The sequence below is a fragment of the Mastomys coucha genome, unplaced genomic scaffold (genome assembly GCF_008632895.1).
Source record: "Mastomys coucha isolate ucsf_1 unplaced genomic scaffold, UCSF_Mcou_1 pScaffold23, whole genome shotgun sequence".
NCBI lineage: Eukaryota > Metazoa > Chordata > Mammalia > Rodentia > Muridae > Mastomys > Mastomys coucha.
In genome coordinates, this window is record NW_022196906.1 from 68,412,820 (window position 1) to 68,438,358 (window position 25,539).

At 39.0% G+C, this 25,539-nt stretch overlaps 1 protein-coding gene across 1 annotated transcript in view; it reads right to left on the reverse strand.

The window, feature by feature from the left end:
* Nucleotides 1-25,539, reverse strand: part of Unc13c (unc-13 homolog C) — a 465,433-nt gene that overhangs the window by 225,605 nt on the left and 214,289 nt on the right. The window contains exons 9-10 of the mRNA XM_031344063.1: nt 25,087-25,314; nt 22,947-23,088 (exon numbers count right to left, since the gene is read on the reverse strand). Coding sequence (XP_031199923.1) covers nt 22,947-23,088; nt 25,087-25,314 — 370 coding nt within the window. The remainder of the gene's footprint in view (nt 1-22,946; nt 23,089-25,086; nt 25,315-25,539) is intronic.

Consider the following 25,539-nt stretch of genomic DNA (forward strand, 5'->3'; position numbering starts at 1 on the left):
GATTGTTTCCCCTTCTTTCTCTACAGACACCAGGGAGTATGGGAAGGTGCTCTTAATTTAGGACTCAAGATGAATGATGAACTCAACTAAATACATATAGATACCTAAGACTAGACTTGGAAATACACACAATGAAGTAGACTTCATTTTGAGATGACCTGTGTCAGTGGTGGGGGGATGCACACTGGTGTCACTAGGTAAGCCTGGGAGTAGGAGAGTTGACTGCAGAGGCCGAGCAGTCAGACATGGGGAAAGGAACCTTGTTTGCTTATGCAACACCCTCCTTTCCTAACATTTTTGATGGCCTGCCACTGTCTCTGCCCTGCAGTTGAGGAGAGATGTCTGACCCAGCACAGAAGATACACAGAACATACGGCAGTATAGCTGTACAGTAGGGGATGGACAATGGGCTCTGAAACTCATTAGAGGGTAGGGTGACAGCAGTTGTCTGGGGCTGCCTCTTCTGCTTTCCCATTTCATTCCAGGTATGAACTAACTGTGCAAAGACATGAAACCAACACAACGAGAAAAACTGGGATGGTCCATCAAGGTTCTAGAGTGTTCCTAAAGGGAACATATCTGGAATTCATGTTGAAATGAACTCATGCTCTTTTAAAACAGAGATTCTTGGGTATCACAGGCTAGCTTTAAATTCACGATTGTAACATACATTATATTGATACAATTTCCTGTGATGTTTTAGCTCAATGGAAAAACTGTCTGGGAGGGATTGTCCCCATCTCCATTGCAGATCCAAGCATGTTCATGTCAAGTACCCTTAAAGACCCTGGCCAGGGTCAAGTTGGCCCCATGGCTCTGTGATGGGGGAGAGAAAAACAGCCGAACACATCAAGGTAAAACCACTGTAACTTTGAGAACAGCTAACAGGTGAGCCATTTCTACCAGAGGTTACCTTTGTTTATCCCACGCTCTGAAAACACCTGCCTAGGGAAGAAAAAGTTGGGAGCTCTAAACTTGGAACTCCAGCACAACTGTTCCAAGGCTTCCCCAGTCTTTACTGCTGGACGAGTATGATCCTCAATTGAATGATGTCATCTCCATCTGTTTGCTATTTCCTCTTTTGCTTGGAAGTCTCATCTGAGGGGATCCTATGCTCCACCTGGGACTCTAGATTGGAACTCCAGCAGGCTTCCTCCCATGTTGATTTTCTGCTATATATTTCTAAGCCTGGATTTGAGAATATCACCTTTTGTTTGGCCTGTCAATCAGGCTGCCGCAATCGCCTCTTCTGGGTGCTTTGAGTCTTTCATTTGGTGCTGCAGTGTCTATTTACTGCTCTTCCCTGCAACTCACTGTTTATTCTTCCACGTTTGCTTATTATATATGTAAAGCACTCACACATTCAGAAGTGGAAGCATGCCTGTCAAAGGTCATTCTCTGATCTTACACAACACTTAAGCTATGCTTAAGCTCCACTCATGGTTGAAGAACGAATGTTCTTCTAGCTGCCTTTGGAGCAAGATGCAGAATCTCAGCTCCTTCTCCAGCACCATGTCTACCTGCAGGCTGCCATGCTTCCTGCTATGATGATAATGGACTGAATCCCTGAATCTGTAAGCCAGCCCCAATTAAATGTTTGCCTTTACAAGAGTTGTCTTGGTTATGGTGTCTCTTTGCAACAATGGAAACCCTGGCTAAGACATTTCCCCACTGCTACTCCCCAGTGCTAAGGTAACAAGTTTGATCAAGGAGACCAGTTTATGCAGCGCTCAGAAATGAATCTAGGTCTCTGTGGATGCCAGGTGAGCTCTCTGCCAATTGAGCTACACCCCAGCCTCATAACTTTCTTTTTTGATTAAGCCACCACACAAGCTTGATGTGAAAATACAAGCCTGATTCTAATTTGGGTTTTGGCAAATGTCGAAGCCATTATTTGTCAATACACTTACCACTCAGAATGAAGTCAGAAATTCTAACTGAATAAAGTGTCAAAAGATTAACAATACAAAAATTTAAGAAGTTGTTTACTAATACCTTAAACAATTAAGAAAATTGATGAACTGTTTATATTTCTTAAGGTTGGTTTAGCCTGTGGAGCTCCATCTATACTTATGATATTATTCTTCACTTTGACTCTCAAAGGTTTGCATTTCATGGAAATAAAGATACTTAATGAACAGAATTTGAAAACAAGACAAATATCACATACAAAAGAAAAACATCTTCCAGGGAGAGCAAAGAGGGAAGCATGACTTTAATAAACCTGAGCCTTTGTAGACATTTGCAAATATGCCTAGGTAGCTAGCCAGAGCTTTTTGCTTATTTCTAAGTTTATGAAGTTGACTCCTTTTAGCAATAGAAAATAAGATATTTTGTTGCAAAAACATTTTATTAATGAACCAAGAGAATTGCTCTTCATTTTTCCTATAGTTAAAAATAATACCCTCCCTAAAGAGTGAGGTTAATTTCCAGCTTTACATGTTTTAATTGTTAAAGTCAGGACTAGGGTTGCTCCTTAGGGCATAATGCATTTTATATTAAACATACATGTGCACATGCAGATACACACACACAGACACACACACACAGACACACACACACACACACACACACACACACACACACATTTCTTGATAGGTATCCTAGTTAGAATTGCTATTGCTGTGATGAAACACCAGGATCAAAAAGCAAGGTGAGGAGGAATTTATTTGGCTTACTCTTTCACACTGTAGTCCATCACTGAAGGAAGCCAGGGTAGTAAGTCATACAAGCCAGGAACCTGGAGCCAGGAGCTGATGCAGAGACCTTGCAGGGGTTCTGCTTACTGGCTTGCTCACATGGCTTGTTCAGCCTGCTTTCTTATAGAACCCAGGACCACCAGCCCAGAGAGAGTACAACCCACAATGGGGTAGGCCCTCCCTTATTGATCACTAATTAAGAAAATACCCTAAAGCTGCATCTTATGGAGGCATTTTCTCAGTTGAGGTGCCTGCTTTTCAGGTGACTGGAATTTTGTCAAATTGACCTAAAACTAGCCAATACAACAGGATTACTATCTGAGTATTATCTTAGTTTTTTAATCCACAGGTGCCATAATATCTTGAAGCCAATCAGTACTTGGGCAATTATGTTTTGATAGGCATCCAAAATGATTAATTTCTTTATTGCAAATATTCCCATTGAACATTATTTCTAGATTTAGTTTTCAACACAACATCCAAGTATGTATCTCTCATGACTCCACCAAAAAAATTAAAAAATCCCTTTATCCTAAATTAGGAGAGGTTAATAAAACCTTAAGTAAACCTTAAGTAAAGAAAGCCATCTCAGAACGGGACATCAGGCTGACATCAGTAAAGCCTGATTGCCCAGTGACCATGTTCCTGCTCAATCTCATGCCCTGATCTCTGCTTGTGAGCAGGTGTTTAAATAGAAGGTTTGCTGGCAGTTGAGGCAGAACTAAGTTACTTCCTGCCTGTGCCCCACTCAGCATCTCTATTTCAGAGAAGCCATAGCTTCATAACAAGGTTCCCACCTTAAATCATGCCTGTGAAGAATATGCAGAATTCCTCGCTATGTGTTGGGGTTTACCAAGACTGTAACTGTTCAGCTAGTCTGGCATGAGGACCCAGGAGAAGAGACATTAATGAGAGGTGGGTTACACAAACATGAACCAATGCATCTCTCTCTCCATCTGTACTGAAATCAGTTGGGTTACATTAGATCAAAACATAGCTGGAAGAATTTCTGAATATTCTTGGTCTATTCTTCATCCTTTTTTGCTTTGAAAATTGCACTCTAAAATATCTTCCAGAGATTGTAAGCAATATCACTTCAACTCAGGCTGGCACAGGAGGACAGGGACAGAAAAAATCTCCAGCCAGGAATGTGCTGTTAGAGCCATTCTGAGGCTGCCTTTCAGCTAGTAATTACAGTCTCAGCTTACAGCTGAATTCCCTGGACTCTGACCCACAAGACAGAAACAGGATGAGACACTCGGCTTTTACACTTCTCTCAGCAAGTTACCACGAGTTATGAAACTTGCTCTCATTAAACTATTGGTTTCTCATTTGTTTTTGAATCAATATCTCTCATTTACTATAACTAAATTCTTCAAAATTACTGAAATAGAGACAAACTCATAAGTTTAAAATTCTGTGGCAATGCAGTGAAACATTTCCCCTGAACTTTTTTAAGGGTCTCATTTTGTAGCCCAGGCTGGCGTCTACCTTGGAATCCTCCTGCCTCAGACTCTTCTCAGCCCATCCCACAATAGTGCATAATTTTAGGAATGAGCCACCATGCTATGTTCCCATTCTCATATTACTACCTTCACTTATCAGGAGCATTCAATTACAGGAGTCAGAGAGAGCAGCCCCCCAAATTTTATGCTTACGTTTCATCAAACTTGGTAAACTATAAAGTCATTGTATAAAATGCTGATGTAAAAGTTGTTCAAAATAAAAGCAAGAAACCTTACCACCATGACTGTACAATTGTGGTCCTCTTCCCCATACCCCCCCCCCCCATCTCATCCATGTCCATACATGTCTGCTGCAGGATATTTGATCACACTGGGATATTTGATCCCAGATTTTAGTGTTTACCGAAAAAGCCTGTTTTTAATCATGGTGTGGCTAAGCCCTAGCATACACCTTTAATCCAAGAGCTTTCTGTTTATTGTAAACAGGATTAAATAAAGTCAACCATACATGAAGTAGTGGAGCAAGCAACCAGTTGACTAGGGGTGAACATAGGAAAAAAAAAACTATAGCGAGTGAAAGGGAGTCAGGAAGATGGATAGAGACACACAGGAAGTAGAAAGGAGGGACATTCAGTTTGAGGGCTTTTGAGATGTTATGGGGAAGGAAGGAGAGCTTTCTTTTCTTTTTGAGACATTGGCTGAGGAAGAAGGTCAGCTGGGTGCTTTCTCTGCCTCTCTGAGCTCACAGACTTTCATCCCAGCATCTGGCTCCTGAGTCTTTATTAGTAAGATTGAACAAATGACATTTTGTTAAAAACAATACGTGCCTGTCACAAGCATCTTCCATTCTCTTTTTGTGTCCTGTGTATTCTGATATTTTCTCCCTACTCTTCTCCCCTTTTAAAACTCTTCATAGCTCATAGAGAAATATATACACATAAAAATTTAAAGGTAAAACCACATATCACAGAGATCATGAGGTATTCATTTTTCTTAGTCTGCTTGAGCTAATTTAGCACAATAACTTCCAGATTTACCCAATTTCCTACAAATTTTGTTTTTCATTATGGTTGAGTAAGACTCCACTGTGTGTGTGCACCACATCATCCATTCATCTGTTGATGGACATCTTGGCTGCTTCTGTTTCCTTGCTATGGTGAATGGGGCAGGAATAAACGCCGAGTGTAAATATCTCTCTGGGGAATATGGAGTCCTTTGAGTATGTCCAGGAGTATCGTAGCTAGGTCATATGGTAGTTCTATTTTTAATTTTGAGAAGACTATATACTTCTCTCCATCCAGTAGGACTTGCCTTCTCCACATTTTCACAAGCACTTATCCCGTTTCCTGGATGGTAGCCATTCTGACTGGAGTGAAGTGGAGTCTCATTTTAATGAGATTTTAATGAGTACTTTAAATTTTCCTTTCTCTAATTGCTAAGGATGTTGAATAGCTTTTAAATATGTTTCTTGGGTATTTGTGTTTCTTCTTTTGAGAACTCTGTTCTATTACTTCACTTATTAATTGACTTTTTTTTTGCTTGCTATTTGTTTTTGGTTTTGTTTTAGTTTAATTTTTGTAGTTCTTAATGAAGTCTAGATTTTAATTGTCTGAAGCAGGCAATGGTTTCTTCCCACTGTGTAGTCTATTCAAACTGCTGAAGGTTTCAGTGATGTGCAGAAGCTCCTTCATTTCATATGACCCTAGTATACAATCCGTAGGGTTATAGCTTGTGATAAAACATCCTGAGCAAAACCAACTTTGGGAGGAAAGTTCAGCTTACATGTCCAGTTAACAGTCCATCATGGAAGGAAGTCAAGGCAGAAGCTCAAACAGGAACCTAGAAGCAGGAACTGAAGCAGAGACTATGGAGTAGAGTGGCTTACTGACTGGCTCCTTATGTTTCCCTCACTCAACCTGCCTTTACATATATATAATCCAGGACCATCAGCTCCCCACCTGGGATGGGTCTCCGATATCAGTTATCAACCAAGACAGTCAAGACATACTTGCCTACAGCCCAATCTTAAGCAGGCATTTTCTCAATTAAGATCCCCTCTTTCAAGATATATCTAAGTTTGTTTTGAGTTGATAAAAACTCAACCAGAAAAAGAGGATCTTAATGTAAAAAACATGCGCAACTACAAATAATACTGCTTTGTGAGTATATTCAATAGGGTCAGAATTTTTAATATAGACAGCTAAGAGAAAAGTATCTTACACAGTGGAAGTGTAACAACAATTTCTAATTTTAAAATCCAAATGTGTTTTCCTGGAGACATCCTGCATCTGTCATGTCAGGCTGTAGAGCTGTGATTTTGTAAGACTGGCTTTCCCAGTGACATGGTAGCCTTGGTGGTTACTGAGAGAACACAAGTCACTGGAGGATAGCTTTCTCAGAATGAATACTTGCTGATAAGTAATGAATAGCTGTATATTAATTTATATTTGAGTACATATATGATTACATATATACTTATATAAGGATATATCCATATGAGTAAAGATTTATATCATATATATATGAGAAGATATACATATATACATATATATTACACATGTAGAAATAGCTATACATATGCATATACTAGTATGATAATGAATCTGACTGAAGTAGAGATAACAAGATGTTCTATACTAGTTATTTTATAGTTTCATCTAAAATGGCATATATTATTAAGAATTAGTTTAGAGTATTGCTAACAAACACATTTCTCTCTCTCTCTCTCTCTCTCTGTGTGTGTGTGTGTGTGTGTGTTTGTGTATGTGAATGTGTCTGATTCTGTGTGTCTGTGTCCATGAGTTTGTGGGTATAACACAATATATCACTGGGGAAATATACCCACCATATATGCTGACCTCTGTTGAGTGACTATGTAAGTTTCTTTCAGCCTGTCTCCCTGAGGAGTTCATTTTCAGACTTCCTTTTGTTGCTGAGTTCCATGAATCATCTGGGAAGCAGTTAGCTTCCAGGAAAGGATGCTGCTCCTGGGAAAATCTCATAAATGGATTCAGTTCAGTTCATCTTAGTCAATAAGTTTTGTTCCCATAGCTTGGCTGTTTTATAACTTAGCTTGGCCTTATCGTTGAAGTGGAAGATCAAAAGTGAGGACTAGCAGGTGGGCTTTTGAAAGCATGTGGAACTTACCATGTTATGTAAACTCAGAAAGCATTATGGTCAGGCAGGAACAAAGTGCCCTTGATAGACAGAAAGACCATAGCAGCAGGAAAGGTTTCTCTCTTGCCTTCAGGCAGTAAGACCCTCTCATTTTTAAAAGATTGTTTCATTTTTATCATGCGCAGGTATGAGTGTGTGTGTGTGTGTGTGTGTGTGTGTGTGTTTTTCCTCCTAAGAGTAATAACTTAAGAAGGTATTAATCCTCTACTATACACATGCTGCCAAAACAATCAGTCCCACCATGTATAGTCCTTGGTTAGTGGTTTAGTCCCTGGGAGCTCTGAGGGTACTAGTTAGTTCATATTGTTGTTCATCCTAAGGGGTTGCAAACCCTTCAGTTCCTTTGGTCCTTTCTCTAGCTCCTTCATTGGGAACCCTGTACTTGGGAGGAGAGGCCCTTGGCTCTGTGAAGGTTCTGTGCCCCAGTGTAGGGGAATGCCAGGGCCAATAAATGGGAGAGGGTGGGGTAGCAAGTGGGGGTGGGGGAATGCAATAGGGGTTTGTTGTTGTTGTTGTTGTTTAGAGGGGAAACTGGGAAAGGAGAAATCATATGACATGTAAATAAAGAAAATATCTAATAAAAAATTTTAAAAAATTAAAAAAAAAAGAGGGTATATGGTGCTAGAGCTACTGATATCTGTGAGTCACCCATAGGTGCTGGGAACTGGTCTGTCCCTTGCAATAGAAGGAAACACCCCTTGGCCATCTCTCTAGCTCTCTCTGGATTTTCTTTGGTGAAGACTTTTTGTTGAAGATTAGACTTTTCCTGCAAAAAACAAAAACAACAAACAACAACAACAACAACAAAAAACAACAAAAAACCCCAACTCCAACCCTTAAAAAACAAACAAACAAACAAAACCTCCAAACAAACAAACAAAAACATATGTTGCAATGCCAAGCTCTATGATCTGATGAATTCTGCTGATGGGTACCCTAGATTCTTATTCTCACTGTGCATAAGTAGATTAAAACTGAGCAGGGCCCATCATTCTATACCCTTGATTTACAGCTTGGAGCCTAGCACCAAAGGAACACAATGTGCATGATGGTGGGTATAGTTTGAGACACTGTAGTTCAGGATATTGGGTCCAGGCAGTTTAATTGAACAAATGTTTCATGGTGTACTGTTGCATCTTTTTTAAAAGATTTATTTTTTTTATGTATATGAGTATACTACAGCTGTCTTCAGACATACCCGAGAAGGGCATCAGATCCCATTAAATTGAACTCAGGATCTCTAGAAGAGGAACCAGTGTTTTTAACCACTGAGCTATCTCTCCAGACCTGTATAGTTGTGTCTTATGAACCCACTTTAACTGAAATGTGAGTAATAAAGAAAAAAGGTATTATGCTTACTCCTTCCTTGTCACCTCAGAGCAGGAGAAAGGGTCGCTTGCCTGATTAGAAGAACCCAAGTAAAGAAGAAAAATGAATGCCTGAGTAATTTTATCAGAATGTGGTAATTCCTTCAGGATTCACCCAATCACCAATACAGTCCAGGGAATTCAACACGTTCACACTATGACAAGATGGTTGAAGTCAAAATGAAAAAATGAAGGACCCTGAAATGAGTACAGTAAGAAACTGTTGCCTCTCTTGACGCTCCTCCTTGGAAGGTTGAAGACAAAGATGCTGCAAGGGCGCAGAAGCTGTGTCAGAGCCATGAGGAAGAACTGAAAGGTTTGAGTTAACATTGCAAAGGGGCTCCACCCACGAGGAAACCCAAACCTTGCTGGTGCCATTCTTTAACCGAAAAATAAGGAAAGGAATACTTTAGTTTTTGCCTCCAGGTTCCTACCTTGAATTCCTGCCCTGTTTTCTTCCTGATGGACTGAAAGCTGAAATGAACCCTTTCCTTCCCAAGTTGCTTCTAGAAAAGCATTTTATCATGGTGGCAGAAACCAAACAAATGCAATGACCTTTTCACTATCCATTCTTTTGCTGGTGAACATTTATGCCTTTTCATTATTAATGTTCTACCACACGCGTGTGCATTTACTAGCTTATATCCTTCATGTACAGTTATGGGATACTTCGATAGGATCCATTCCTCTGTTACAAATAGCCCTACCCAGAACATCATGCATATGCTGAAAGTGTTTCAGTTAAGTTATTCAGAGTGAATTATATAGACTGAATGGTATGCATATTAATTATTAACCTATAAGCATCTATAAACACATGCACCCATGATACCAACTTACCCTCCAGCAATCAAACAGGTGTTCACCCTCATCATATCTGATTCTTTATTCTACGATAACAAGAATGATCATACTTTAATCTTTTAAATCAGGTAATAGCAAACCTACCTTTTTATACTATATTGATGCTTTAGGGAGCATATCCATCATCTATGAAAGTGTGTATGTGTATGTGTGTTGTATTTATATGAGACTTTCCCTTTTCCTATCCAATGCATTTAAAAGAACAACCACAACTACAACCACTACAAAACAACCACCACCTCATAAAACCTCCTCTTATCTCTTGTGTATTTCTTGGCAGCTTTGGATATTTTCTACCAGAGAGATGAGTCAATAGCAGAAATTCACATCTCAGAAGACCTTCAATTCTGTCGACACCTGACTTTCCTTTCTCTTAGACACACCTTACCCCAGTGTCTTTGCTAGAAAAGGAGGTAGCTGCCTTCCCTGGACAGTTCCCTGAAGTGACAGTGAGAGCCTTAGTAGCAAGTGACAACTGTGCAGTCTCCTTGCCAGACTTTATATGAATGCAGAACTCCACTCAGTGGAGGCAATCTTAAAGGTAAGCACTGTTAACTAATATCCCCGTCTTCCCAAATATCAGCAACTCCAGGGTGCAGATGCAGGCTCAGAGAAAGGTTCACACCAACCGCCGAGGAATTGTAAAGGACAAACCTTAGGAAATTCATTCCAATTACTTTTCTACTTAAATGTAAGCTTTAACCAGTTATCTGGAGTAGAACTCAGAAGCAGCATTGTGGGTTAGCTTTCCGTTCTCTCTAGATACATGCAGGGTATCATGCAAAATGAGACGAGACAATGCAAAACCAAACAACGAAATTCCAAGCCCCTGTCCAGATGGTATAAAAATCTTAATAAAATCTTGTAGTGTGGCATTGGCATCTGTCTGCAATGCTACTCTTTATCATCAAAATGCAAACTTAAGTTCCAAAAAACCTAAAATTTAACATGCATGCACACACACATACACATACATCCACAGACACACACACTTATACACGGACATACAGACACGCACACACTTATACATGTGCACCTATATTACTATAGACATGAGAGTCGGAGACTTCCTGTATTCTGGTTTTTAACAGATTCCAATCTTCTTCAAGCTTTGTAATGAAAACAAAACCCAATCTGATTGAATACAGGTGCCACTCATTTTAAAACCTGCAAACAAATACTATACTCTAGGTGATTAAAAGATTGGCAGCTGAGGTAAATTCATTTTCATAAAAGATAAGACTTTGGGTCAAGTAATTTCAATTGCTGTTTTTGTAGCTGTAAAGTGTCAGATATTAGCGATTTCATATGCTTACCCTTGCATAAATGCTAGTCAGAGAACTGGCTTTCTCTGACTGATCACTGGCCACTGGCCACTGGCTCTATGTAGGGTCAACACTAACATAGTCTGGGTCTCTGAAATCCTCGGGAAAGCCAGTTGAAAATGACCAGCCATTTGTTTTCCTATTAATGAGCCTTTCTGTCAACAACTTTACTGCTGGATTACAAGCAGATTTTGCTTCAAAAATACTTAGTTTCATTCCAGTCTCTATAATTTAATCTATAACTGAAAATAATGCTGGGATATTTGTTTCAGTTCCTCTTTAGAATTAAACAAAGGTAGGGCTGGCCAGATGCCTGGAGGAGTATGGGCATGTGCTGGCAAGGGGGATGACCTGACTTTGATCCTAGAAATCCATACAGAGGAAGCTGGCCTCTGATCTCCACATGCCCAAGCTTGTACCAGCCCACCATATCCAAAAAATAAATACATGTAACAAGAAAGGATAAAGCAAGGAATAAATAAGCAATAACCTGCTAAGTAAAACATTCAAAACATGGCTTCTGTAGTACCAAAGCTAGAAAGGACAGTCTATATTTTTTATGTAAATTTCCAAGCATATCTTCTTGCAGAGTAGAATCCTATTGAACAATAATTGTCTGAAGCCAGCAAAGACCTAGGCCAGGACCCTGACATGGAGCTATGCCAGTTTCTCTCAGAATTACCATCATTTTTTTTTTATACTGTGCCTTCAGTATTATTTCAGGCTCTGAGGGGAGAAGATGAAGAAGCATTGATCAGATCTCATCAGATAGAAACCCAGGGGACATCTTCCTTCCATGTCTGTACTTTAGCTAAGTCAAAATAAGAAAGCTTCTGTATGCTCCCCTGGCTTCTAGTTCTAGTCAACTGTTAGAAGTTCGTTGAACATGTGCAAAGGAAAATACCAGGCTATCTTCAGTCAAGGAAAGGTTCTGGAGGTTTGATTTAAAAATGGACATCTGAGCTCACCCAAATAACCTTTAAGCAGTGAGTATAGAGAAAGAAGAAATGCATTTGGAAGTTGTAAGAAAGCTGCCATCAAAAGAAGTATTAGAAGGCTGAAATAATAAAGCAAGATAATGGGGAAATGCTGTCATGGGTAGGAGACCAACACCAGAAGCTTGATTTGAATATAGCCATGAAGCTTTAAATTTACTTTGTATACAATATTACATAAGGAGATCTCAGTACCAAATGACTTCAAAAGTTCATTGAGAAAAAAATGACTAGCACACACGAGAACATGGAAATCATGAGGATATATAAAATACACTAAGATACCATTAGAGCAACATGAACGTGAATACACACGTATATGTACCCAAGGTGGCACTCATTTATATCTCGAGTGTTCTGAGTCCATCTACAAGCTGTGGACAGGTTGCAGTAGCATTATTAACCCCAAGGAACATGTGGTAAAAAGCAAGTGACAAGAATAAGAAGCCAAAGGCTGGAGTCCTTGCTTTCCATATGAATCTTCAGGGACATGAGCATCCTTCAAATCTGCCATAAGGGTGATAAGGAAAGTCCGTGACCTGGGATTCCTCTGCTGTTCTGAATGCTTTAGATCTGAACCAGATTGCTGGGCACTGGCAATAGCCAAGAGCGAAGCATGGGGTGATGATGTCACGGTGTGCTTTAGTTTTGCCTCTTTTTGGTCTCCTGAATTTTGCAAATTTTATTGAGGATCTCTCCATTGGCTTTTGTCCTCTTTGTCATCTTCTTAGCTGTAGCATTTTTGTTTTTTCATTATCTCAAGTTATTTTAAATCTCATATATATATATATAAATATCACAATCTAAAATGTACCTTTTGTTGCACAGCATGAGAGTTTTATAATAATAGATTTCTAGCTCTGTTGTTGAGAACATTATGTAAGTATAATGCTGTATTTTAATAATTACATGTGATATAAATCTGAGTAATTATTTTCATGTAAGAACTAGTACATTTTGCAAATTTAATTATATATGTGTGCATGTCTGTCTGTCTGTCTGTCTGTCTGTCAGGGTATGAACGTGGAGGGCAGAAGACAACTTGTAAGATTTGGTTCCGGGTTTCCATTATGTGTCCTGGGGATGGAACTCAGGTCATCAGACTTGGTGGCAAGTACCTTTACCCACAGAGTCATCTCAACAGTTCATGCATAATATTTTAAAAAAAAATCATTTTAAATGACTATGTATTGGTCTGTTATATTTGCTATTATATTTATTGTGTTTAGTATTTGTCATTTATTTTCTTACCTTTATAGACACCTATGTTTACAATTGGTATTATTTCTCTTTTTACCAGTTTTTCTTTTTTTTTTATTTTAAAGATTTTCTATTTTATTAAATGCAAGCTTCTAGTTCCTTCTGTTCCAGGGGAATTCTTAAAAACACACAGTTATGCTTTTTTTCCCTCACAAATGCTATAACTCTTTTTTTATTACTAATTTGTAATTTTTTCTTTTATTTTTGAGATTCTAATATAACTACATCCTTCCTCCTTCTCCTTCCTCCCTAAAAACTCTCCCCTATCCCCATCCTTACTCTCAAATTCATGGCCTTTTTTTTTCATTAATTTTTGTTACATGCATATATGTATATGCATATGTAGCCCAGAATATAAGCTACACAGTCTGTATAATGTGACTCAGACTTTTGTTTTCAAGGTTAATCATTTGGAATTAGATAACCATTTGGTGTGGCTTCAAGCTTCTTTTGAAGCTTCCCGTTTCTTTGTATCTGAACAGACTTCATTTTGTATTTGATTTCTTTGGTTTTAGAAGATAGTTTCTCTGGACATAGCACTGAACTTGGCAGCTCTCCCTCGGTAATCTGAAGCCAACCCCGCCTTGTTGCTTACTCAGACCCCACAGAACTGCCTGTTCCCTTCTCTAAGTAATGCAGTCTTCTCCTGGCTATTTGCAAGGCTTTCCCTTCAGTTGGTTTGTGCTTTGACACAGCTTTTCCATGTTTCTTATGTGTGGGTTTCCTTTTTATTTTTTTAATTTTGATAAAATTTGAGAAAGAATGACTCTTACTTTCTCAGACAATTTTAGATCCCTTTTTACTCATTAACCTCTCTTCAGTGAGCTCCTTACAGACATAGAACATGCTTTATTTAATTCTTGAATATTACTTTGTTTTAAGCACCCTTTATCTAGAATTAAATATCTGTTACATTGCCCTGCCCTGCCAAGTGGCCTTACCAGGAAGTAATAATAGACAAACTCCTTGCATGGAGACCACAGGGAGCACAACTGACTGACTGCTGGCATCAACCTCTGCATCATCTATTTTCCAACAAGAATGCTCCAGTAGGGCAGCACAAGTTTTTCCTACTTGACTCCATGTCTGGTAGCACAAGACAATGCTTCCCACAGATAATGCTCAATTGATAGTTTTTCTATAAAGTAATGGAGCTGGTATTTGTGGGGAAAAACCACCTTGGAATTTGGATTTTGCCTTGCATGGAGGTGACGCTGGATATCCTTAGACTCACAGCTTGTCTAGGAAAGCATCAGAATGTTACGCTTCTCTCTCTGCTTTCAAGTAACTGAGCATCAAGAAGTGGAGGAAAGAGGCAAGCAGATGGGTAGGCAGTGTGGTGCTTGGATTTTTAAAACTCTCTGTGCTCTCTTGGGCTGATTGAGGGATCTAACTAGAAGTATTACACTCAGGAAAATTTATTTTAATCCACAAATGAGTGTCTAGCAGAGCCTCATGGCTTCTGACTCTTTCTTATGTACATAAAACACATAATATAAATAGTCTCCTACTCTCATCTTATTGAGTCATTTAGTACAGAGGTTTTTTTTTTTTTCTTTTGACAAGAAGACTTCCTCTAGTAATCCCCCACTTGCCTATGTGTCTAAACTGACAACATAGTCATTTCAATGTATGCTTAAGGGGAAGGATGGATTGCAGATATGAGAGAGAACACCTGGAAAAGTCCTGAGCAGGGTAAGAAGCAGTAGACTGAGCATGACCAGCAGACTAACCCTAGTGAGGAGAAAAGCAGGAGCAGAGTGGAGGGACAGGGAGAAGACAGAGTACAGGCAAAAGAGAAGACCAAGAGAGCGTACAGCTGGAATAGCAGGGTTATAAGGAGAAGGAGAAGCTGAGGGGAAGGAAGTGGAGAGGTTTGTGGGGAGATGAGAAGAGCTAAGCACCTGTAACCCTAAGGAAGCCTGGAGGCCAGCACACCGTTTGGTATGCTAAGAGGCACCATAGATAGCTTTTTGTTCTTTCTGCCTGTGATAAGGAAAATGGCTCCTATGGTAGAGGGGAACCAGCTTCAAAGCTCCTAAGGAATGCCGGCTTTTGTCTAACTACTAGAATTTTGGGGAGATGGAGTTTCCTTTGGACCTGATAGTATATGAATTCCTGTTTTAAATTCTATTATTTACTGAGGATTTGGAGTACGTTGTTTGAATTCCACTGGATTTCATGTAGTCTAGGCTACTGGCTTTGAATTCTTGATCCTCTTGCCTCTCCACATTCCAAGTGCAGGATCATCACCATACCCAGATTCATTTTCAGTTTGAAGCTAAGCAAAGATCATGACCTCCTCTATCTCTGCCCACAGAACAGCATAGGGCAGTCTTTAGGGCTGTATTTTTTTCATGGTTTGCTGTCTATTAATTCTCCTTAGATTTCCAATTTGTGTTTTTTAAGAAAGACAATCCACTTTCTAGACCCCTTTCTCTTGTTACAAAATTCATAGGTTCTCGTGCAAAGCAATGGCAAAATAACTCCCTTTTTATTGTCTCTACTGATTATAGATTGGTAACAAAGGACTCAACTTGATCACAAGTGAGAGGCAATGGTGGATGGAATTCCTCTCTTTTAGGCACATTCACAATAGTCTGTGATTAGTAAAAAAAACAAAAACAAAAAATTTAAGCTCATAAAGGGTGAGTAGGCTCCCTCCTGCTTTGAAAGCACTTGAAAGCTCTTCTGTGACAAATGATATGCTAATGCAGATACCACCATGGCAAGCTAAGGAAACGCTGCCTTCCTCATGAGCCTCAGGAGGGACTGTGTGAGTGATCAAAGCCATAAATCAAATCTTGATTGCTTTCCACCTGTCATTTTAAAGTATTAATCTGCTGTGGTATGCGGGAATTTTTATTTAATTGTAGTGTTAAATAAACCATCGAGTATACAGCGCAGTTTATGTTTAATTCACACTCATCCCTGGCTGAGCAGCACATGGCTCCGTGACAGCCAGATGCCTGTGGCTCTTTGTCTGCTACTAGAGCCCGGCATCTGGAAGTGCATATAGTTAATAAACACTTCTACAGGGCCAAGGCAATCATCTCTCTGATTAGCACTGTCACAAGTTCACGGTGCTCTTGGGTTACAGAACCTCCCACAGCAACACTGAGTCAGAGGGGAGAATAATGTTTTCGTATGTAAGTGAAGTGGTTTGAACGTGGAGTGTGGTGGCTTTTGTGCTTGAACTCTTGGTCCTGAGCTGGTGGTACTGTTGGCAAAGGGCATGGAACCTTTTGGAAGTGTAGCCTCACTGGATCACGTTCTTGGGAGTGAGACTTCAAGCTTCAAAACTCACCCTGTTTCCCATTTGTGCTGGCTCTTAATGGTGGAACAATACTTCTACTGCCATGCCTTCCTGCCAGGATAAACTCTACCCCTGAAAGTGTAAGTTAGAATAAACCAGTAATCCCTTGACTTGCTTCTTGCTAGACACTTGGTCCCCAGAATCAACCAAAAAAATAAATAGAATGATTTCTCATGATTTGGAGAATTTAAAGGCTTTCTTAGACATCAAGAAGGATGCTAGATCCATAATGGTTCTAGAAGGCAGATTTGTAATCTTATAAAGCAGATCATGTTTTATAAATGGTGAAACCTCTCCTTACACCAGTACTTTTATTGGCGCCTAGCACAGAGTTTTGTACATAGGGGTGCTCAAGTGAAGTGAGGGGTGGGGGCAGTTAACTGATTCCCCTGAAGAGAGTATAGCTGGCTTTCCAGGGAACTGTGTGAGCAGAATGTCTAAGCCACAAACTATTCTTTTTCGACCCCACAGCAAAGTAGAGCTGTTTGTGTGTCTGCTACAGTATTGTGTTGAGGAGACTTCCTATTCATAGAATTCCTTCTTATGAAATGATGTGACACAACCCACCCCTACTACAATCTTATGACTACCTTCCCTCTAGGAAGAATACAACACAAAATTTTTTTATGTTTCAGAAATTTGAAAACAACAAACAAACAAACACAAAGCAAACAAAATCCAGGGGGAAATGAAGCTTGAAGGATCCACTAGAGAATCCTCTGGAAGCACCCCACTGACATAAACATGAGACACAAGTTTCTTAGCTCCCATGTTTAAATGAACACACCTGAGGGTTGTTTTCTCTCTGTAACCCAATGGGAGCAACTTCTTCCTCTCCGTTTTAGGGAATGGTTAATAAGCACAAAAGATACCATTATCTTAGCATGGGGAATGAGAATCAAACGTGACAATTAGTTGTGAAGTGAGCACCCAAATGATTAACAGAGAGCCAAGACTGTGAACACCTTAACTCTGTAAGACATTTTCATCTCCAAAGAACTATAACTGGCATTGTCACAACTAATCTTCATGTGGTCTTTCAGAAATGAGAGATGTGTGACAGATCCTCATTCTCCAGGCAAGGGCTCTAGGTGTCATGTCTTTCTTCTCTGAAGCACTCTAGAATGACCCATTCTCGAGTCACCCGCCATCCATACATTTCTTAAAATTAATTTTTAGGTTAGCATACAGAGGATTGCATTTCGTTATTGCATCTTCACACATCCTCTGTTTGATATTCTCCCCTTCATCCTTCTTGCTGGCCCCATTCCTTTCTGGCTGCATCCCCTCTCTGCCTTCCTATTACACATTTTCCATTGCACTCTCTTGTCTCTTTGTCCTTCTCTCTACTCTTCTCCTGTGATATCTTCTCTCCCTTTTCTGTTTCTAGTTTTATGAACTTACACACAAACATGTACACACACACACACACACACACACACACACACAGAGAGAGAGAGAGAGAGAGAGAGAGAGAGAGAGAGAGAGAGAGAGAGAGAGAGAGAGACTTAAAAATTCTCAATTTAAGCTTTGCAAGAAGTGATAGGATTTTTTTTTTTTTTTAAAAAGTCTTATCATAAAAATCTCCAGAGGGCATCAAAAGGCCTTTAACCAAGGGAAATTAAACTATATAACATCCAAAAATTGAACAATGATTTCATGTTTTTTTGTTTTTTGTTTTTTGTTTTTTACAACATTTGTGCTGGCTTGCCTCCTTCAGGGTAGCAGCCCTGAGAGCAGAGAATCTGGCAATAAGAAAAAGCACATCTGGCCACCATCATTTATGCCTTGTATTCAGCTTCACAACAGGGGGATACTTCTTAAAACTGGCTCTTCCATAACCCATCTGAACTTCAATTTTCTCATCAACAAAATAAAAAGCCACAGACCTAACAACCTTTCAGTTCTACTGCTCCCATTTGCTTTTAGCCGTGTTACAACTGCGCATGCTCTGGTCCTCACGTGCCCTCCATATCCGGGTTAGAACACTTTTTACGTGGCAATATTATCATTGTGTCACCATATTTTCCAAAATCTGGATATACACTTCCGGGTGCTTATCCCATGCTTTCTAGGTTGTCTGGGACTGACATTATTTTTGACTGGTGTAAACACTGACCCCTAGCACAGGTAGACCTTCTATATGGTCCTGATGTTGATGGGACACTTATCATACAAACACTTTCCCTGCATACAAACACTTATCTGATTTTTCATGGGGAATCTTTAAAAGATTAAATATGAATGGTTGGGTATTTTTTTAAATTTTTTTATTTCTCAGACTGCACTTGGCCATCTACATATCAAAAATCTTAGAAGGGTTTATTTTACTTGCCATGACCTGTCAGGACTCTTACTTGGTTTTATTTCACTTTTTCTTATCATCTAAATTCAGGTTCTCAGATGTCCATCCCAGTCAACACTGACTAAGAAGGGATATTATTCTACATTTAAAAAAGAAAAAATGTCTACAAGGCATAGAAACATAATGGAGTTCCATCAGTGAGCTGACCCCTGCAGGATCAAATCTCAAGTAAGCCTCATAACTACTTCAGCTTCTTGTATGAGGAGACTTCCTAGCCACTGTTTAAGAAAGTAGAGCTATGCATTGGCTCTCTGGGCTGAAAAGATAAAGCTCAAACTCCAGGAAGAACAAGGCAGCTGGAGGTCACAGGGCACAGCACTGAAGGGAGCAGAGCAGAAGGTGACTTCCTTGTCAGAATTCACTTGAATAATGACGAGGGCATGCTTGTGCTAACCCTCAACTTTGCTTAAGAACAGTGGATGGATTAGATGCAAAAATGCCCAGTGCCCACCCAGGGCCAGGTAAAGGAGCACATTTCCATTTAACTGACCAGAAAGCCTCAAGAGTCAGTAAGCAGAGTGCACATGAGTCTCTGGCCTTCTTAGGGAACAGCACGCTTATCCTTAAGCCCCATTTCAATTCTGTCAAGTACATTTTAAAAGCAAGATCCAAACAAATAAAATTTTTCTGCATAACTGATTTTCAGAACAAAGAGTAAGAATATTTGCAGAATGCCAAAATACCTAGCTGCCAACAAAATGATATCCGCACTGTTGTCCCAGCTGCTGACAAAAGATATTCTCAATGTTGTCCAAGACACAATATAGACATAAAGACTTACAAACAGAAAAACATGCTACAGATTGAAAAAATCTTGCAAACAAAACTAAGCTTGTTTTCTTGTGGACAGAAATGTTACTGTTGGTCAAGGGCATCAAACATTTATGGTAGGTGTTGTATAGGCTCAAACAGTTAACAGACTCTCAGGACCAATGGAAAAAAATTCAACTAAGTAGTAGAATTCAGAATCCACATATAAAAAGCAAATACTTTTTTTCTACACACCATGAGGAAGCCCTTGAGGAAAAAAGTAGGCAAAGATTATGCCATTGATTATGACTCTGAAGAACAAACAAAAGCTTAGGAAGAAACCCACAAGGAGGTAAAAAGCCTCCACAGAGGAACTAGAGAATGATGCAAAAATGGAAGAAAAGCCTCCAGAGGCAAAGAAGATTCTCATTCATGGTTAGGGTGAATAAACAGTGTGAAACCAGCTACCCAGTCAGAACCACCAATGCTATGTAATAACACTAAAATACCAATATGGTGTTCTTTAAAGAACAAGGGAAAAATTCAAAATCTCATATGGAAACAACAAAACACCCTTCTAGTCAAATAATTCAGAGCAAAAAGAACAATAATCAGAGATATTCACATATACAAAATAATATAGACCTTAAAATCAAAACCAAAACATCCTGTAGAGCAAAGGAAATTAAATTGAAGTGAGTCAGGGCATCAAGAAACTATGAGGAAAACTTCAACTCAAGCATGTATGAATGGAAGTTTCCACAATTGGGGTGAGAGGCAGAAATAATAACCAGGATTTTCCCCATATATAAAAGGAAATTTGGATCTACAGGCTCAAGCACCTCAACAAATCCTAAGCATCAGAAATGCAAGAAAAGGGAACACTCTACCACCCAGTGATGATATTGCACAAATGAGCAGAGAGAATAAAATATTGAAGGCAGTGGGAAGGGAGAAGGTACCTGTGCCCTGGGAAAACAAGGACCGGGTAGACCTGCTGGAGGGAGCAATGAGAACACAGACATAACGGACTAGATCTTGAAAATAATTTTACCAAATGATAATCTTAACCCATATAGACATGTCAATGTACACAGAAAAAAACCACAATCCAATGTAGGCTTTCTCATCAGAACTCTCTGCACATAGAGAAGTAGTAGAAGCTGTTTTTCCTAAATGGAGAAAGAGCAGCCCCAAAAAAGCTGCAGCTAGGGCTTGAATTAACAAAGGCCAGAACACTTCCTGGTAAGACAGGAACGAGGCCGAGATGCTTGCTCTGACGTTTTCATTTGATTTAATACTAGAATCTCATTCAGGGCTATTAATAAATAAAAAGTCTACTTGGAGTGACTCTTTCATGGTTTTATTTTATAAAGAAAATAATAAACTGATTATGAAATTAATATGGAAATAGTGGAACCATCATAATGCAGTGAACAGAACTTTAAAGACAAAGCAAGAACATTATGTGGCTCAGGCTTTCTTAGTTTCAGACTTCTTAATAAGGGTTTGGTCCATCAAGCTCCATAGTCTTGAGTATAAGCAGGCAAACAGAACAGAACAGAGTCCTGAAATATAGCCACCCACACATGCAGAGCTGAATTCCATCAAAAGGTAAAGAAGCAATTTAGCTGAGAACAAACAATGCTTTCAAAATGAGAAACACTCAAATATTCATAGCTATAACTTATACCATACTAAATTTTACTTAAATATACAACAAAGTCTGAGTGTAAAACTATAAAGCATGTGCAACTAAAAAGAAAATACAAGATTCTGTGTAAAAATGCCAAAATGTTTGAATATGCACTTAATCAAGGAAGAGAGACACAGCATATAAGCACAAAAATGCTTAACAACTCTTAGTGGTTAGAAAGAAACATAACATAAGATGATACTATATAAAAGGTAGAAAGCTAAGATTTCAAAGATTGGAGACTTAGTCTTACCAAGAACTGGAAGTTTGGGTTAGACCCAGGACTCCTGTAGATTTTTGAGATAAACAGGAAATGATACTGGAATACTACCCAGCACTAAAAATGATAAGAATTAATGATGCACTCTAAAACTCAAAATACCTATGTCGAGCAAATGGAACTCTATGGAAGAAGGGCACATGTCTCATGACTCCGTCTACAGAAAACGTAGAAAACGAGAAACACAAAGTGTGCCATATCAGCACCCAGATTGGCTTCTGCTTGGGCAAGGGAAAGCAGAGGGAAAGCCAGGTGTAGGGCATGACAAGTGTTTTAGAAGTGAGAGGCGAGCTCACCATCTTGTCTGTGGTGACAACTTTACAGAAGCAAGCATATAGCAAAACTTAACTATTCACCTATGTGTAGATTCACTCTGTCCATGATGCCTCAGTCAAGGTTATTTGATCTGCAAGCTCTACAGCATCTGTCCGCATGATGCTGCAGCAGTCCAGCTGCCTTAGCCCTGAGTTCTTTGATCTTGTCTATGGCAGGTCTCTACGCTACCCCCTGCTTCTGCCCAGTTGCCCAACTGGCTTTATTCATATACTTAACTCCAGTAATAGAATCTCAATTCTTGTCTTCCATTGAAAAAGAGTTAGGGATGAGCCTACCCATCCCTCTATACCACCCAAACCTCATCATTCATTTCATAGTTAAACAATTCCAAGTGTTTTTCTAAACCAATTTTTATAAAACACTTTTTATTGGTCTATATTCAAATAACTACCAACCACAAACCTCCATTTCTCACTGTTAAACACTTAAACATATCCAAGATTGCTCACTTAGCATACAAGGAAGATACAGCGGACTTAAGCCCGTCAGTGACTTTTTACCAGATTATAACTAGAAATCATTGCATCATTTTTTTTTCTCAAGAAGAGTTATAGAAAGAAAAGGATCCTGGAGAGAAAAGTGATTTCTTGCTGTTAGGTGTAAGATGTAAGAGTTTATAAGTGAATGTCCTCATAGACAGTGAACGGTCATAAAGTTATCATCAGTCATTTTCTCTGGGTGGTGTAGTCTCATTTCTACCATGACGGATGGATGAGGTGGTGCCCCAAATACCTCTTCTGTTATTAGTTACAAATCTTCACATATAGTACAAGCTTGCCCAGCCCATGGGTTCCCAGCTCTGAGCACCCACAGCCCAAGTCATAGACCACAAAGTAAACCTTTTGCTACTTCCTCCAGGGCTGCCCCAACTGTACTTCTAAAGAGCAAACAAAACATTTCATAATATTAAGTTTAAAATTCAAGTTTCCCTTTTCAACATTTCTGCAAGAGATTAAAATATAGTGATGACTTCTTTAGCATTCGCGAGCCTGTCTTAAATTCATTCTCTAACACTTGTGTCTATGTGATAGCTTTATGGTATGTACTTACAAGTAGAACTTCTCATCCCACACTGGATTCAAGTTTCCAAAGATAGTTTTTGTTCTTCTTTTATTCTTGCCAACTTGAACTGTCACATATGGGTCACTGGACCCTGTTTTGTCTTTTGCCTGCAAGCCTTGTGCAGAAACCACTGAAATGAACCAGAAATAAAGGCTTCAATATGGCGACACTTTCAGAAACAAAACCATTAGAGAGAATATTTTCTGTCATTTTACCCTGGGTTTGCAGATTCAACCTCACCACACTCATTCTCATGGCTCACTGAACTCCACAAATATCTAGGACAGAATGTGCACCATGACTGTAACATCGCTGTTCTTTCTCCTGCTGAGCACTACCTACCATGTGTGCCTACCACGTTTCCTTTTTCCCTCTGTTGATGGACACCTATGCTGAACTAACACCTCAGCTGCTGTGAACTCTGCTGCAGTAGGCACAGAAGTAAGGCAATTTACTTAAGATAGTGGTTCTTGGTTTTGTCTCTTTGGGGTATACACTCCACAGCGGGACCACTGGGACTTTGTGGTAGTTACATTTTGAATATTTTATAGGATGCTTCTTGTTGTTCTCCATAATAATGGTTTTAATTTATATCCCCTTATTACTGTACTGGGTGCTTTCCCTCCATATTCTGACCCACAGTTATTTTCTTGTATATTTGGAGGGTAAGATTTCTAAGTAGCTCAATGTGTTTGAGATCTGCATTTCTCTAATGATCAGTGATATGGAACAATTTTTTGTGTACCATTGACCAGGTATAAACATCATTTTGATAAATGTTGACTCAAGTGTTTTCTTACTAATAGGAATTCATAACAAAATACTGCCACTTCCCACAGTATATATGAAATTGGAAGAGATTGTGTTCAGTGAAATGACCAGATACAAAATGATATTACTCTGACAAGACTACAACTACAACAGTGGGCAAGAAGCTGTTGAGGTCCTAGGGAAAGATAGCATGGTGTGTGTGTGTGTGTGTGTGTGTGTGTGTGTGTGTGTGTAAATATGTAATATATTTTATGATTTGGTAGAGGAACATATTTCAAGAGACATATCACACATCAAAGTGACTATAGCAAATATCGTGTGCTACATTCTTAAAGTACAGAACAGGTGTCATGAGTTTTCAGAACAAAGTGACACTTTGCAAATTAGCTAGCTAGATTTTCTCATTCTGAATTGTATTCACATTTGAAAACATCATGCTGAGCATGAGCAGAAACATATAGATAATAATAGCTGTAAATTAAAAAAAAATCAAGAAAACATCCAATGATAAGTATTTACATATGTGTATTGGCCTAGGTAATATGTAGCATATGTAAAAAATTGTTCAGCAAAATTCAAATTATTTAAAAACTTAATAGATTGAGTATGAGTATTGATCAGCTTAATCCAATAAAGAAAGGATCTTTATTTTATTATGTAATATAATGACAGAAGATTTGTCTATGTTTCTGATGTTGCCTATTTTTAGTATATGGATATTTTTGCCTGCATGTGTATTATGTACATCAGATGTGTGCAGTGCTCATGGAGGTGAGCAAAGGGCATCAGATTCTCTGCACCTAGAATTATAGGTGGTTGTAAGACTCTGTGTTGGTACTGGCAACTTAAACCAGGAACTTAAACCAGGTTACTATAAGAGCAGTAAGTACTAATTAAACAATAATCTATCTCTCCAGCTCCCTGGTGTATGCTAATATCATTCAAAGGACCACCTTTACAGTTTTAATTTAAAGAACTTAAACCATCACTGATGTTGACTTAAGGATCATGGGGATGAGTGTGTAGTTACTAAAGTGACTCCCCTTAAGGCAACACAATAATAATGACCCTCAGTGAGGATATCATTGGCACTGCTGTCATTATTCAGTAGCAGGCAACCTGAAAAGCTAATTTATAAAATCTTTAAAATATTGATGAGTAAATTAACAGAACATAGAGTGAAATTATCCTCATTTTCCTGCATATATTTGAGAAAATTGAATAGGTAGATTTGTCAACATTGATGAGATTTTTTAAAAAAATATATTTTATTTAGAGTTTTTTTTTATCAGTGGTGATTCTTGAAACACATAAAAAACCTCTATATGGAATAAACCACTTAAGAAATGTATTCTACCTGTAATGGTTATTTTTGCTGACCACTTAGATGTCCCATCCAGCACACTCTGCTTAGCAGCCTTTGTGTACTGCACAAAATCTTCTTTGGAGATCTGGAACATTTCCTGAATGACTTCAAACACCTCTGGCCTGTTTCTCTCCCTGATCTTCATTCTTTCTTTCATGGCTGTGATGATTGTCTGCGTCTTGTCCTCCGCACCGTGCTTGGAGCTCTTCTCTGCTGCTCCTGCAATGAAAAGTCAGTGGCTGTGTGAATATACAGGAGTCAATCTGGGATGCAGGTGGGTCATAAAGATTTAGTTTAGAAGAGCTGGGATGGCTTTTCTGTTAAATATCAGGAGAATGAATCACTATACTGAGAGTTTTGGTCCATATTAGCATTCTTGGCAACCGAATAGACTTCAGTCACCCATACAACCACAATACTGGAACAAATAAGGAGTTCTATAAG